The sequence below is a fragment of the Bombyx mandarina genome, chromosome 26 (assembly GCF_030267445.1).
Source record: "Bombyx mandarina strain Sakado chromosome 26, ASM3026744v2".
In the NCBI taxonomy this organism is placed as follows: domain Eukaryota; kingdom Metazoa; phylum Arthropoda; class Insecta; order Lepidoptera; family Bombycidae; genus Bombyx; species Bombyx mandarina.
The window spans coordinates 2374568-2390801 of NC_143232.1; the positions used below are offsets into that span (position 1 = coordinate 2374568).

A 16234-nucleotide genomic window follows, 5' to 3' on the forward strand; every position below is an offset into this window, starting at 1 on the left:
AAAACAGATAAGAAACGGGAAAGCCAAACACCAAAAATCTATATTACGGCTCATGACGTCACTGATGTCTGACGTCACGTATGAGGATGAGCTAGACATGTATACTGCATCCACTCTTCGTTATTCTTTTCAACGTCAATTATAACTAATTTATTAGAAGTAGCGGTATACCGTTTTTGACCGCATTCATGTACCAGTGGCTCATTACTCCACTCTTTGTTTCCAGTGAAGTTCAATTCATTCAAGCTGGAGGAAGATAAACCCCCGGTCAACACTACAGACACAGCCCAATTAGCTTCGCTGATAGATGAAGCAGTTGATGATTTCTTCGCAACCCACACCTTAAGGGTCAAGGCCCTAGGACGCGAGCTCTCCATGACAAGGGGTGGTAAGATGTTTTCACGATTGTAAACTTCATCAGTGGACATCCAGTAGGTCAAGTGACGATGGTGATTCAGTATTGTTCGACAGTGAATGAGTTCGTGGGCAGAAAGAAAAGGAAAGGCGGCGGCGGCGGCGGGGACCACGGCGGCGACCACGACGGCAAGAAGAAAATGATGATGATGGCCATGATGTGTATGAAGATGAAGATGATGATGGTGAGATCATTTATTCATTAAATTAACAAACTTTTGTCAATATTTCGGGTTTTGTTCGCGGTTGGCTGAATGGTTACCGTTGCTCACGAAGACAGACACCATGTAAACGTCCAGTGCTGGACATAGGTCTTCCTTAAAGATAACCACATTAAAGGGCCCCACGTTCCCACGTTCATTCGGTCGTGTGTGAGTGTAAAAGATGTCATGTATCCCTGGAAATCGCGATAACATTTTATAATTTAAGAACTTTCATTCCAGATGATCCCGGCCATGATGGGTATGATGGGGATGATGTCTTTCAAAGGAATGATGTTCAGCATGATGTCATTTATGATTTCAAAGGTAATATTTAATTCGGTTTGGAAAATAGATTGGATACTTTTAATGTATTTGATTAGCCATGCCATTGTGGACTGAGCGTTAGATCTTTATATCCTGTATATGAGTACAGTGTGTGCCTACAGAATGGTCGGAAGATGACCTCACCGAATTCTATACCGAATATATAAAACCTAAAACTAATTTCGCTCGGTGCTTTTTTTTTTTTTTTTTTTTTTTTTTTCCTACCTAAGCTGAGAGCCTTGAGAGGCTATATCAGCGTAACCCTAACTTTAGTAGGTGAGCTCACGGGGCTCAAACCTGACGATGTTGCTAACACGAACCCTAGCAAGAGTCGTGCTTCGCAGAATATACCACCGGATCGGAAACGCGACCCACTGAGAAGATCCGGCGAGAAACTCAGTGGGCTGTGTCTGAGAGTTAATTTACTCGTCGAGCCCTTCGTCGCAAGCGACGGGTTCGACGAGAACGGTGACCGGTGCTTGAATTACCTAAAAGCACCGTTAGTGGATCGGGTGGATCCGAGATGACGTGTTTTGGGCGACGTCGACTGCTTTCCATTCTGTCCGCAGGATCGGGAATGTAGTTACCGGCGGCCACGATGAGAGGGTTCTCGTGTCGTGCCGCTTTATCGAAGTGGCGCATGGACGCCGACTGCAGATACTTACTGATGGACTCTAAGTCCAGGTCGTCATGGAGGTCGACGTTCCTGACGAACCACGGGGCTCCGACGGCTATCCTGCAAAAACGGGATTGAATAATTTGGAATGATTTCAAGTGTATGCGGGCCGCGTGAGCGAACACTACACTTGCATAGGTCATGACGGGGCGTATGCAAGTTTTGTAGAGTGTCACCTTATTTCTAAGGGACATTTTACTTCGCCTACATATCATCGGGTAGAGACGTCCTAGAATGAAGGCGGCACGATCGCGTACCGTCTTGATGTGGGGGCGGAATGTCATCCTACTGTCGAGGGTGACGCCTAAATATTTGACCTTCGGGGCCCACGGTATGGGCTGGTCGAACATCGTGATCGGGCGAACGGCGGGGGCGGGGGTATTGACGCGCCTAGTCGGGAGGGGGATGCTCAGCGTGGTGTTCGGAGGGCGACCCCTTTTGAAGAGCACCGCTGTGCTTTTCGTGGGGTTAATGTCGATGCGCCACTTCCGGAACCACTGTCCCATGGTGGTAGCTGCGGTCTGAAGTCGTCGATGAAGCAACGCCTTCTTCCTACACGAGTAGTAGATGGCGGTGTCATCGGCGAAGAGCGCCAGATGGGTCTCCGGAGACCGGGGTATATCGTTGATATACAAACTGAATAGTAACGGGGAGAGGGCGGAGCCTTGCGGGACTCCGGCTGTGACGTGACGGGGTCGGGAACGCGTTCCCTCGACTCGATATCGGAACGAACGGTTCGACAAGTAGTCTCGTATGATGAGCACGAGTCTGTTTGGCACTCCCATGTTATACAGTTTGAATATCAAACCGTTGTGCCAGACTTTGTCGAACGCCTTCGCTATATCGAAGAAGAGGGCTCCTGTCGGAATGGGTTTCCGCCTGTTCAGCCCTAGTAAGATGTGCTCCGTGAGGCGGTGCACTTGATGGACGCACGAGTGTCTGGCGCGGAATCCAAACTGCTCGTCTATAAGAATTTTATTCGCGGATACGAAATCCCAGAGGCGTTTACGAAGGAGCCGTTCGTATAATTTGCCTATCGCCGGGAGGAGACTGATGGGGCGGTAACTCGCGGTTTCGTTATTCGGTTTGCCCGGCTTGTGTATGCCGATAACGTCCGCTTCTTTCCACGCCGCGGGAAAGATGCAGTTCGTCATAGCAGCATTTAATATCGTGGCCAACATCGTTATCAGTTGGGCTGGTAACAGTTTTAGCGCGCGGTTGCGGATGCCGTCGGAGCCGGGAGCTTTCCGTGGTTGTAGGCTATCGATCGCCTCCTTAACCTCGGAAGTGGTAATGGGGGGTAACGCGTCCGAGGGCGGCAGGGAAGCTCTGCGCTCGACCTCCCTGTCGACGAACTCGGTGTGTTCGGGGTCCGCGTGTTGAGTGCTGGTGGTGCACTGTTCTTGCAGTGCATCGGCCAGCAACTCTGCCTTGTCATCGTCATCGTAAGCCGGTGGTTGGCCTGAGGGGCGTACGAGAGGCGGCATAGTGACGATAGTTTCGGACTTGAGGGTCCTAGCTAGTCGCCAGTATGCTTGGTGAGTGGGCGCGAGTTCTTCTAAATAACTATCCCAGTTTTCGTTTCGGGCGTCGCTCAAGCGGGATTTGACCTCCCGCTGTAAGCGACGCATCCGAGTCCGGTTTGAATCCGTGGGATATCGATCGTAGGCCCGGATTGCCGCGTTCCTAACTCTTACGAGGTCCCTAAGATCGGGGGAAAGTCTGATGCGGTGGAAGCAGTCCTCCACATCGACTTGCTTAGAAGATCTTATGATCGCCGTCGAGACGTGATCAGTGAAGATGTTTATGGATTCGACGGTATCCTCGGGGGATGGAGTTGAATCCGGGCCGCAAGGGAGGATTGGTGGAGCGGTGTCAGCTAAGCACGTGCCCAGCTTCTTCCAATCCACCATGGTCCTCGTATCTGGTTCGCGGTTGAGGGGGCGACCGAGCTGCATGACGACAGGTCGGTGGTCTGAGTCGAGTTCTGACATTGCCTCGATGGAGCGCAAGCGCAGAGTTACGTTCCTCAGCAGTGCCAGATCTATTGTGCTCGGACGACGCGCGGCGTTGTACGGATAGCACGTGGGGGTCGGGGGGTTGAATATCTCGAATGTGAGGTCGTCTATGAACGCGTCGAGACGCCTACCGTTCACATTCGTACGATGGCAGTTCCACCTAGTGTGGTGGCAATTTAAATCGCCTGCCAGAATGACCGCGTCCCCCATACCGAGCAGTGTCTCGAGGTCACTGCTCAGGAGGGGTTTGTCAGGAGGGAGATATACGGATGCGATGACGATCGGCTGGTGTCCCGTCAGCGCGATGCGGCACACTGACGCCTCGATATGTAAGAGCGAGGGAGTATCGAGAGGGACGCAGTGCAGGGCCCTCCTATAGTAAATGACAGTCCCGCCCTTGCGGGTGGAGAGTCTGTCATTCCTAACCATGACGTAATTCGCGACTTTGGGGTCGCGACGCGAGGGCTTTAGGAAGGTCTCCTGCACCAGAAGGATGTCGATGAGATTGTCACGTAGAAACTCATAAACCTGGTCGCGCTGACGCGCGAGTCCGTTAGCATTGTAGAATGCTAACTTCAAAGCATGGGGTTTTAATCTCGCGTTGCACGCCATTGATTACCGGTAATCAAACCAGCGTGCGCTGGACGGACTCGATGACGTCGATGTATTCGAACGTCGCGTTTAGGCGGTCTTCGGCCGTGACCGCTCTGCGCATGGCGTCGGCGAATGCACGCATGCGGTCAATATTTATCGCGGCGATGTAGTCGCGAATAATTGTAAAGTCGTTTGAGTGCGCGGGGCCGGGGCGAGGCGCGGGACCGGGCGCGGGGGCGGGGCGCGGCGCGAGCAGGGGCTGGGGTGCCGGTGGTTTCCCTGCCAACGTGAGCGGCAGCGGTTTTGCCCACGCGGAGACGGTGGGCACCGGTGCCGGCACGAAGGCAGGTTTCGGCGCGCGGGGCGCCGAAGTCTTTGGGCCGACGGTTTTCAGTGGCGCGTTGGCCAGACGCTTCCGCGGGGCCTTGGGGCATCCGCGGTAGTTGGCCGTGTGACCCTGCTTTTGGCAGAGCACACAGCTCGGCGGTTCGGTCGCGGTCTCCTTGACCCGCGAGCAGTCGGCTGTCGCGTGGTCACCGAGGCACTTTACGCACCGCGGACGCGCGTGGCAATTGCGCGCGGAGTGGCCATAAAGTTGGCACCTATGGCACTGCCCGGGAGTGCCTTTTTTGTGTGGGGCCTCGACGGTGACCCCTGATAAACCGCAAACGGTGCGGAGACTTGAGGCGATCCGTTTGCCTTCCGGAGTAGGTTCTAGCGCGACGAGAACCATGTTATACGGGAACTTGTCCCGACCGCTGTGCATACGGTGCACACTTACTATCGGGTACGCCTGCCCGATTAGGTTTTCCTTAATTAGCTCGACGTCGAGCTCCTTTGGTACTCCGCGTATTACTACGCGGAGCTCGCGGTCCTCCTGGAGTGCATAGGTGTGGTAACCTATGCTCTCTTTTCGGAGGTAAGATGTGAGGGCCCTATGGTCGCCCGGCGTTGCGACCTTAATTTGAATCCCGTGCGCGAGATTACGCGCTTGGGAGTAATTTATTTTATTGGCCGTAAGGGCCTGGGATACCCGGTTCCACGCTGATTTTTCCCGTAGGATTACGGGCGGGGGCGCGGTAATTTTATTGACGGGCGCGGGTTTCGGCGACGGGGTTGCGCGGCGAGGGGAGTCGGGTGAGACCACGACTTTAGGTCGCGACGCGTTCGCGGCCTTGGGCTGTTTTGGCGCTGTGGACGGTTCCACGGCACGGGCGCGTTTTTTGCCGCGCGTGACGGTTTTGAACCCATCGGAGGTTCCGGGCTGCGGGCTCGTCGCGGACTCGAAGTCCATCTCCGATCCGGTATCGGAGTCTGAACCGGAGTTGGCGATTGACGACGCGACGGACGAGATCGGTGTAAACGTCGCGGGTGCGTTAGGCGCCTCGCTGGCGCTAGGCGCAAGTAACCCGAGAAACCCTAATAATTCTTCTTCCATGGTTTCTTTTGCCCGGGGGGGGCGTCCCCGGGACTTAAGGCACACTCGCCGAAAGGCGAGTCCCCTGAGTAGGAGTTCACCCCCTGCGCTTTACCAGCTACAAGGGGGGGAGTGCCTATGCCGTGAGAACGGCAGTCAGCTGGGATTGGGGTGGATAGTTGGGAAGGTGGGACTCCACTGGGTTGTGAGAATGCCACAACAAGCGGTGATCTCAGTGGAGTTTTAGTCTCGAAAGAGACTGTTTTTCACGCCGAATAAATAATTAAATTTAATAAATGAGATGAGTGAAATGATAGTGTGAAGTTGTCGTTGCGAGTGCACAATCAACAAGCTCGAATCGCTTTTACGACACAAGGTCGCGACGCCAGCGATAGTGCGTCAAGAATTCGCAACAATGCCGCGATCGGTGCGACAACGACAATGCAACGAAACTCGAGACACAAGATCGCGACGGCAGCGACAATTTTTCGTAAAAACGCGTCCGGACTGTACGGCGATGCAATCGGAACTGTCGCTCGGTGCGTATCTATACTAATATTATAAAGCTGAAGAGTTTGTTTGTAGAACGCGCTAATCTCAGGAACTACTGATCCGATTTGAAAAATTATTTCAGTGTTAGATAGTTCATTTATCGAGGAAGGCTATATAACATCAGCTAAGACCAACGCAAGCGGAGCACCAATAAATAATGTATCAAAATCGGGGTTTTTACCGCAGAAACGGTTAAAGTTTCGCTAAAATAATGTATGACAGAATTGTTCCCCTTTAAAAGATCTAAAAAAAAAAAAAAAGTCCGCCACAGCATATGTCTATATGTTAAGGTTGGCTCACTATAACGTTTTTTATGCTAACCAAATTTGTTCTAAAATAAAGCATTATTTGTGAACTATTCCACGCGAACGAAGTCGCGGGCAAAAGCTAGTTTAGTATATTTCGCTTGGTTACGGAACATGCAATTTTGTCTATATCATGTACATGATCTTTTGTAGTTCTATGGATTAGTGTTGCATGATTTTAAGGTCCTCGTCTATGTTGGTTACAGATGATGCTGATAATGAAACTATTGGAGAAGCGTGGCGGTCTTGGTGGCGGAGGGGCAGGAGGGAACGATGGTGTAAGTATTCACTAGACTCAATATAAATTAACTGTCTTACAATAAAACCGATATTAGGTTTTTCCTTTGATATTAGGTTTTGCCTTTGAAGTTTTTTCTTTTTTCATAGTTTAGATGGATGGACGAGCTCACGACCCACCTAGTATTAAGTGGTTACCGGAACCCATAGATATCTACAACGTAAATGCCGCTACCTACCTTGAGAGATGAGTTTTAAGGTCTCAGTTTCGACTCACAAAGCGTCCTACCACCAGTAATTACGCAATTTATAATTTTACGGGTTTGATTTTTATTACGTGGTGTTATTTTTTCCCCGTGGAAGTCAATCGTGAACATTTGTTAAGTACGTATTTCATTAGAAAAATTGGTACCCGCCTGGGGCGTTCGAACACCATCGCTAAATACGAATGCACCGGACGTCTTATCCTTTAATTGAAGCCCTAAAATCAAACCTGCACGAATTATAATTATAATAATTTGCGTAATTACTTGTGGTAAATCGCCTTGTTGGCCCGCAAGGGCCGGTGCCACCACCCTGACTATTTCTGCACTTGTACTACAGAAAAACTTAGAGCTTATGTGTCAAGGTGGGTGGCGACATTTACGCTATTGATGTCCATGGGCTCCGGTGACCAATTAACACCGTGAGGTCGTTAAACTGTCTAAGATAAAAAGTCATTTTCAATTCAGATAATCTTTCATCATTAATATCCCAAAGCTTTAAACCAAATGTTAAGTTCTCCAAGCTCACCACGGCTCCTCAATATGCGCCAGACTGTAACCTAGTCTTTCAAAATCATGAATGATGAATGTACTAGATTAAAATAAGTGTGTTTTGTTTTTAAATTTCAAATTGTAGTCAATGTTCAAGTGAAATGAATATATTTAGAAAACATTTGTTTTCAACAACCAACGACAACATGAGATAGTCTATCACCATTAGTGTGCTTAGTGCCAGTTTTTTAACGTTCTCGATAGCGTAAAAGTTAACTCAAATTTGTATGCAGTTGGAACAGCGCCCCTAGCGGCAAACGTAGGCAAACATTCCAACTCCATACAAATATGAGTTAACTTTTACGCTATCGAGAACGTTAAAAAACTCGCACTAAAGGTCCATATATACTAAAAAACAATTCCGAAACTATTTAAAATGCTAACTATATATAATTTTGTTATTTATTGTATTTCCTTAACTTTGTGTTCAGGGCTGGGCCACCAGTGGCGGGGGCGGTGGAGCTTGGATGCCGGCAGGTATATTCCCCATATAGACCTCTAATATGGGTATCTCATATGAATACTTAACCAACAAAACCTTCTGAATCCAGGTAGTCAAGACTACGCAGGTGGGGGAGGCTACGACGCTAACGGACAGTGGCAGAGTCGATCCATACTTGAGAAAGAGAAAAGAAAGCCGATCGTAACTTCCATTGCTTCTACTGTAAGAATCAACGGTAAAACTACGAATGTCAATGAGATTAGCAAAGAAAATGGTATGAATGAGATTAAACATAGATTAGCGAAAAGGAATGTAGACGCGCATGAAATTGTGGCTGGTAAAAAAGAAATTGCAGAAGATGTCTCCTCGAAAATTCCAGGAACTGATGATAGAGAAATATTTAAAGTGAAATCCGGAGTCGATACAGATAACCCACAGGTGAACAGATTCGATAATGATATTATCGAAGACATTACACTCGACAATGTTTTTAATATGAAAAATTCCCTATTCATTGGAAAACTTTTGAAAAAATCAGCAGTAAATGAACTGAAAACAGAAAGAAACAGTCGAAATGACGATGCATCTACAGATGATAATGTTAAATGCAATACGCAGTACAACCCTGATGGAAAATCAGCGGTCTGTAGGGAGTATAGGAGGAAGAAAAGGGACATAATAGATATATTTCAAAATTCCTACCGGTATATTCTGAGCAAACTATTCGGTACGAGTATAAACAGGCGAACAGTGGCGAATCCTAAATATAAAATTGTAAACGGTGTTAAATATGTCTATCAACCCTTTAGGGCAAGTCAGAAAGTGAAGGTCAGTAAAGATATGAATAGTAACAAATTAAAAGAGGACACCTTTAAGATAATAGCGGCTGAGGATTTTAATAAGGGTGAGATTATGGAAGGGGCCGTGGAAAGCAGAATGAACAGAAAGAAATTCAATAGAATTAAAGATAATGTTAACGAGACCATGGATGATAATCCGTGAGAATGACTATATTATGTGATGAAGTTTTACGTACTGGACAATATTGTTTCGCCTGATTTCAAATCATTTTTGTTTATGTGATTTGTGGCGTTATACTAATAGAGTGATTATTTAAGTAATTGAAAGTAGGACATAATGTAATTTCGTTTAACATACTTATAGACGTAAATCTTCACATACGTTTTTTTTTGCTATATGTTTTCCATTTAATATGCTTTACATTAGTAAGATTACGGTTGTAGAGTAGATTTTTTTATGAAAACGCCATCTATCTGGTACATATAGAACTACGTTTAAGAGTTTAAGTTTAAACATTTATTGCGCCAAATATTTTAATCTACTATAATTTTTTTACCATGGTAAAAATTATTCATTAAATAAATTAATATTTTTCTAATAATGAAGAATTTACTAAGCTTTTTGCGAAATAGCCCTCTGGTTGCTATAAATGCCACTTGTGGCTTTTTTCTCAATAGATGGCGTTGATCTAGAGTTCAACTCTAGATTTGGAAGTATAATATTATTTATTTCTTACGTCAAAAATACATAACTTCGTTTGTCGATTGAGAAATTGTTGTGTTATCTTGGGCTTAGTCACACGATTTAAATTAATTCAAGATGTCATACCGTAGATTAGGGGGAATCGGGACTCTTTCCAAATCCAACACAAATTTTCAATGGTTTTTCTTAGGGTAATACCAATAAAATTGAAATTAAAATGGTTCCAAAGGCTTAAATTTTTATATACGATGTGTTATTGTTATACATAGCTCATTACAAAATATACATAAAAACTGAAAAAACTAGTTGGACCCGATTCACCTTGACTTTGGGGTGAATCAGGTTACATATGGGGTCAATAGTTTTTTGATAGGGTTGGCACTATTTAGTTGTTTGTTTGGTATTAACTTTTTAATATCTTTGATTAGTTACAACACTTTAAAGACTAAATTAAACTATTTGAAGTCGTCGTGGCCTAAAGGATAAGACGTCCGGTGCATTCGTTGTTGCGATGCATTTGGAAGGTTATAGGCTATTTATAACATCACGCTAAGACCAATACGAGTGGAGCACTAATAACCTCCTCTTTTGAAGTCGGCTAAAAAGCATGATTTTGGTACCTTAAATGGCTCCTTAACATTCTATTATTCAAAAATATACTTACTTCTACGTAAATAAAGTCGTTATACCAAAATAACTATTCCACGCGGACGAAGTTGCGGGCAAGAGCTAGTAAGATTATATTTGAAATATATTAAATAATTCCTTGGTTAGTATTTTTATATCCATTGACTTCAGCTGAATAATTGACGCTTTCAAACTGAAAGTCCAATTAATGCATGTTTGAAGCCGTCCAATTATTTTTAATGTTGTAGGTTTTCCTACCTAAGCTGATGGTGGAGACCATATCAGCGTCACCGGGCATTATTTAATGTGGTTAAGTTATTTGTATTCAACGACAGCGCTGAACTAACTTGATTATCGCTTTCGAATGCACGACGGATTGAGTTAACGATGGTAGTTAACCAATGATCGTAACACAGGCCATTTAACCACTGGTTAAGTACGCGCGTTCTTAAATTTTCACAATTCTAAACTATGTAATAGTCCTTCGTCTATTTTCATGAGCACAAACTTTAAAACTAAATTACCCATTCACTTGGTGTTAAGTGGTAGCAGTGATCACAACATGAAGCAAAGATCGGAATGTTTTTATTTGGTATTGCCTCAAAATATTGGGATAATGATACCAACCGGTATGAGCTCATAGTATTGTATCAATCCTAGTATTGTGCCAGCCAAAAATGTGTTACTCGATATAGGAATGAGAGCTAAAGCATTTAAATGTATTATTATGGTAGTTTATAAGTGCCAACAACTACTCCGGACCCGCCAGGTAAAAGAGCCGGCGAAAACTAACTTCGTAATTTGCACTAAATGTTTTCGTGGTAGTCTAGTAATTCATCCCTATCCAATGTTAGAAAAATATGAAAAAACCGTCGACCTTCCAGGAAGGTGCTGTCTAGCACAAAATTAGTGCGCCGAATTACTTCCACCGCGCGTCAGAAAATTTCTCGACTGAAACAAGCATACAATTTCAGCTTAGACTAATAGTTCAATCACAGCATACAGTTTCAGCTTTGTCTAATATCTTCATCATCTTTGATATAATTAAATCAGTGTCTTGATTCAAATCGCAGTACTGTTTCAATCATACTGATTACTTCCTTTACTTTCCAACCTTCCTCTTAATGGCATATTTCAAAAGAGAGCCTCCCCAGCGCTAACCACAAATTAACATTAGTTTAATTGAACTGTTCGGTTAAATTTGTATTTCAACCAGCCATCCCCGACGGCCACTCGAGTCGGTCAAAGACCCAGATCTTCACCTTGCTCTTGAACGCGGTTTGACAAATCATAGTGTTGTAAGCTACGTTATATCGATGTATTTTTTGTAGTTTAAAATTTATGTTTGACAGATCAATTTTATTAATGGAAACAGAAAGTAAAAAGGTATTTCTTTTTTTTTTGCTTAGATGGGTGGACGAGCTCCCAGCCTACCTGGTCTTAAGTGGTTACTGGAGCCCATAGACATCTACAACGTAAATGAGATATAAGTTCTAAGGTCTCAGTATAAGTTGTAAGTACCACCGCCCTGCCTATTTCTGCCGTGAAGCAGTAATGCGTTTCGGTTTGAAGGGTGGGGCAGCCGTTGTAACTATACTGAGACCTTAGAACTTGTATCTCAAGGTGCGTGACGCGTCTACGTTGTATATGTCTATGAGCTCCGGTAACCACTTGACTCTATGTGGGCTGTGAGCTCGTCCACGATTGATCTCCTATTTTATATCTGCATAAACTATTGTTATGCAAGATCTTTAGCTGAGTTTATCACACCGTAAATATCCAAGACCAAACTATCGACACCCAAAAATTATCGATAAAAAACAATCGACAGCCTCTAAGCTCTAGGGCACGCGCGAAAGAGAAGTTTCGCGCCTCTCACCGGAGCCCAAGTCCTCAATCTTAGTGAGTCTGTGCGATCGCCGCTGAGTACATGTGTGCGTGCCAAAATAGTAAATGTGACGTGACCTTTTTAGCCGATTTCAAAACTACGAAGGTTTTAAATTAAGGACTTATGTTTTTTTTTGTGTTGTCGAAAATTTTTCACTTTTTCTACTCTATATTGAATGGTAAATATATTTTTGTTGCTCATTATTTCCACAACCAAATGCTTTTTTAGCGAACGTGCATGTGTTTATCATTTGTGATTAGCGTTATGGACATTGGCAATGACAGGAACACGGGTGGTTTAATGATAAGGGCTCTTAAACCTCGATTTAAAGTGAAAACTGCATACGTGAGATTTTTTGTTGAAGTCAATAATAAAAATACAGCAATACTATTTATTACACCAAGTATAACAAAAGCCTACGAGATTTAATGAGTTTCCTACACCTTTAGATGCTTCAGGGCTACACTGACTTCAATGACGGGGGTCGTGATGACGGTCCATGCGATGACAAGTATTTATCAGACCTCATAAACACACAGAAGTGAACCCCGCAGTCCAAATAATCTCACACCATACGACTATGAATATACATTTTAGTGTTATTTTGAAGAAAATGTTCATACACATTCCCTTTCAGTGACGGATATCTTAAAAACGAACATGAAGAGTTTTACACAAATATCTAGATCTGTAGGCTCAATGATGTCTTTAGATTATGGAAGGCTCTTCATTGTATTGTATTGTTGTCATAATTGAATCATGAAATAATTGAACCATACCCGAAAACGAAGGTTAAGGATGGTCTAACGTGACTGGTAGGCTGTACATTGCGTGCCACAAATAAACACTTCTTTAACAATAAGTAATTATGCTTAGAAATATCGTTTACCACATTGTTTACACTAGGCAGTAGGCTGGCTCTGTTCTGGCCTTGCTGGCGTCCATGGGCGACGGTAGCCACTCACCATCAGGTGGGGTATGCTCGTCTGCCTGCAATGCTAATAAAAAAATTATAGCGTTTCTTGTGAGCCCGCACGGGTAGGTACCACTACCCTGCCTATTTCTGCGGTAAAGCACTAATTTTGATTTGATGGTACAGTCCGTGTACTGTAAAAAGCTGAGACTTAAGTTTTAAGTCTCAAAGTCGGCGGCCGACATTCGCGTCAGTGATGGCAGAGCATCGACCACCACTTAACAACAGGTGGGCCGTGAGCTCGTCCACCCATCTTAGCAATAAAAAGGGGGCATTACTCTCTTTAGCAACCCATTATCAGCAGCCGAACATGGCTTACATTCCAATGGCCATATACATTATTGAAGTAATTGGTATTCTGGTAACGCGATATAACGTGATTCATTCGCGAAGAATTTTAATCAGTGAAAGTTTAAGGAAAACGCTTTATTGAAGAATAAAAGCGACGTTTTCATGCTTTTTGTATTTTTTTAACAAAATGTTGCAACGTTGTCTTGCTGTGATAAGACGAATGCATGTGAAGGACTCTTAGAAGTAGGAGTAACAGAATATTGATCACACATTCCTAGGTAAATTCCTGTGCTCTATCTTTCTGTCTTTTTCGTATTTTGGATCAAGGGCTTAAGTATGTAAGCGGCCTGGATGGAGATATCAGCACATGACGTCTCGGATAAGCCCTGAATTTTACTGCAACCGTATGGGATCGTGTATACGTATGGCGAACGATGTAGTACTGCATTACTCCATAGGGACACTTTCCGTGTCTATGGGTTACTAGCGGTGGAGCTTGCTCTAATCAGTACAGGGTGCGTACCACCATATGTGGGTGACGATATTCACGATATAATATCCATGGTATCTGACCCAAAACTCGTTCATATAATATTACGCAATAGAAATAAATAATGATATTTAAGTAATTTACTTTCGCAATGATATTCTATTCGATCCTAGAGTGAATACATTACCCTTCTATGGTAATGGACCAGCTGGTGCGGGGTGACGTTTGGATGATTTAAGGACCCAAGTGACATAAGTGTGACATAAGTGAAAGCCACAGCCTAACGCAATGGATTCTGTTTCAACTCTCGATTGAAAAAGACGTGTCTTAGCTAGCTAAATGGCAAAGCAGATCTATAAAGAGACGGTGCTGAATCGATGATGGGTCAATGTGCTGATAAAAAAATGTGAGGACTAGGTCAATCCCTGGGAAATGCGCTTACGTCTCGGTACCAATAACCAATCAATAAATATCTATAAACACACGTATTGCTAGAAAGTTGTGAATCACAAATACAGTCAGACAAAACGAGATGAAAGTCTTATGCCATTGAGAATTTTAATAAAAAAATTGTCGCGTGACTATCGAACGGCATTGCCTGAGACAGACAGGGACGTTAGAGAAAACGAAACGAGCACAATATTGCATGATCGATACATCATGTTATACTGATTGAATTTTCTTTATTCATGTTATGCTAGACGACGTTATGTATTAACTAAAAAAAAACTAAACTACTAAATTAACTATACACTTTTTTTTTTTTTTTTTTTTTATTGCTTAGATGTGTGGACGAGCTCACAGCCCATCTGGTGTTAAGTGGTTACTGGAGCCCATATACATCTACAACGTAAATGCGCCACACACCTTGAGATATAGTTCTAAGGTCTCAGTATAGTCACAACGGCTGCCCCACCCTTCAAACCGAAACGCATTACTGCTTCACGGCAGAAATAGGCGGGGCGGTGGTACCTACCCGTGCGGACTCACAACAGGTCCTACCACCAGTAATTACGCAAATTATAATTTTGCGGGTTTGATTTTTACTGCACGATGTTATTCCTTCACCGTGGAAGTCAATCGTGAACATTTGTTGAGTACGTATTTCATTAGAAAAATTGGTACCCGCCAGCGAGATTCGAACACCGGTGCATCGCTCGATACGAATGCACCGGACGTCTTATCCTTTAGGCCACGACGACTTCTCTTTAGGCCACGACGACTTCTTATACCAAACTAAAAATAATACTAGATTATGTAAAAAATCGACCCCAAATCGTTGCGCTCACACGGTAGGACGCCCATCAGGCTGGCGGCATTTCCCCGTTGAATGGCCAGGCTCAACCTTTGTCCGAAGTGCGCGCCAGCCCTTGGATCCCACGAGGCGTCGATGAGGCGTGCGGAAATCTCCTTGAACAGCTAACGGGCTTCCGCACCTCAATGCCCCAAGGTCCCCACGGCAAAAGGCGCAAATATATACGGCTCTCCTAAGGCCGCATATTTACGCCTTTTATTAGTTTCGACTGTTGCTGCAGCCGCTGCCGGGCGATCGCTCTCACGTGGGATGGGGCAACAGTGTCCACGCATGTGGCATCCCACAAAAGTGACCGCCCGTTTTTCCACGGGATGAGCGCCATACCATGGGCCTCTTGCCATCGTCCCGGGCGATACCAATAGGCTCAAGCACTGCTGGCACCCCGGAAGAGACAAGGGCGCGACGGATGACGTCATTTAAGGCGGCATGGCGCGGAATGAACTGCGACGACATGTTAAACCATGATGACCTATATGGGTGGCGCATTTACGTTGTAGATGTCTATGGGCTCCAGTAACCACTTAACACCAGGTGGGCTGTGAACTCGTCCAACCATCTAAGCAATAAAAAATAAATAAAAAAAACTACAAGTCCGACGTCTACCCCACTACGACGACATTAATATTTGGCACCCACTTGACGTTTAAGTGGGTACCGAAGCCCATAGACATATCAACCTGAAGGACATCTCCCATTCTAAGACATGAGGTCAGAACCTCAAATTTACTAAAAATGGTTCCTTCAGACGGATAGATGCTGATAGGTACACGTGTGGTCAGTGATTATGCAAATTTTACAACTATTTAAAGGACATTTGCTGCAGACCACCAGTACTTTTTTATTTATTTATTCCTACCTAAGCTAAAAGCCTTCAGAGGCTATTTCAGCGTAACCTTAACTAGTAGGTGAGCTCACGAGGCTCAAACCTGAGTGATGTTAACACTGACCCTGGCAAGAGCAGTGCTTCGCTGAATCTACCACCGGATCGGAAACGCGACCCACTGAGAAGATCTGACGAGAAACTCAGTGGGCTGTGTCTATGAGTTAATTCGCTCTATGGGTTATGTCTATGGGTTAATTCATCTTAAACGTCCTCCTTCTCCTTCCCGCGTCGTTTTCTCATTGCTGAGGGTCGTGCGTGACCATCATG

General features: G+C 44.7%; 2 protein-coding genes across 2 annotated transcripts in view; both read left to right on the top strand.

The window, feature by feature from the left end:
- The first annotated feature begins 260 nt into the window (after nt 1-260).
- On the top strand, nt 261-9181 carry LOC149499766 (uncharacterized). Its single transcript, XM_089738791.1, has 5 exons — nt 261-599; nt 858-941; nt 6710-6781; nt 7987-8032; nt 8107-9181. The coding sequence occupies exons 1-5, from the start codon at nt 447-449 to the stop codon at nt 8997-8999; spliced, it is 1248 nt and encodes a 415-aa protein (XP_089594917.1). The 5' UTR covers nt 261-446; the 3' UTR covers nt 9000-9181.
- A 2831-nt stretch (nt 9182-12012) lies between these two features.
- Nucleotides 12013-16234, top strand: part of Osi17 (DUF1676 domain-containing protein Osi17) — a 44168-nt gene continuing 39946 nt past the window's right edge. Inside the window, exon 1 of the mRNA XM_028187749.2 lies at nt 12013-12193. The gene's annotated coding sequence lies outside the window, so the exon portion shown is untranslated. The remainder of the gene's footprint in view (nt 12194-16234) is intronic.

Coding starts and splice junctions, on each gene's coding strand:
- LOC149499766 (XM_089738791.1), top strand. CDS start 447: ATGGTGATTCAGTATTGTTCGACAGTGAATGAGTTCGTGGGCAGAAAG. Junction 6,782..7,986: donor GGGCAGGAGGGAACGATGGT/GTAAGTATTCAC, acceptor CTTTGTGTTCAG/GGCTGGGCCACCAGTGGCGG. Junction 8,033..8,106: donor TGGAGCTTGGATGCCGGCAG/GTATATTCCCCA, acceptor TTCTGAATCCAG/GTAGTCAAGACTACGCAGGT.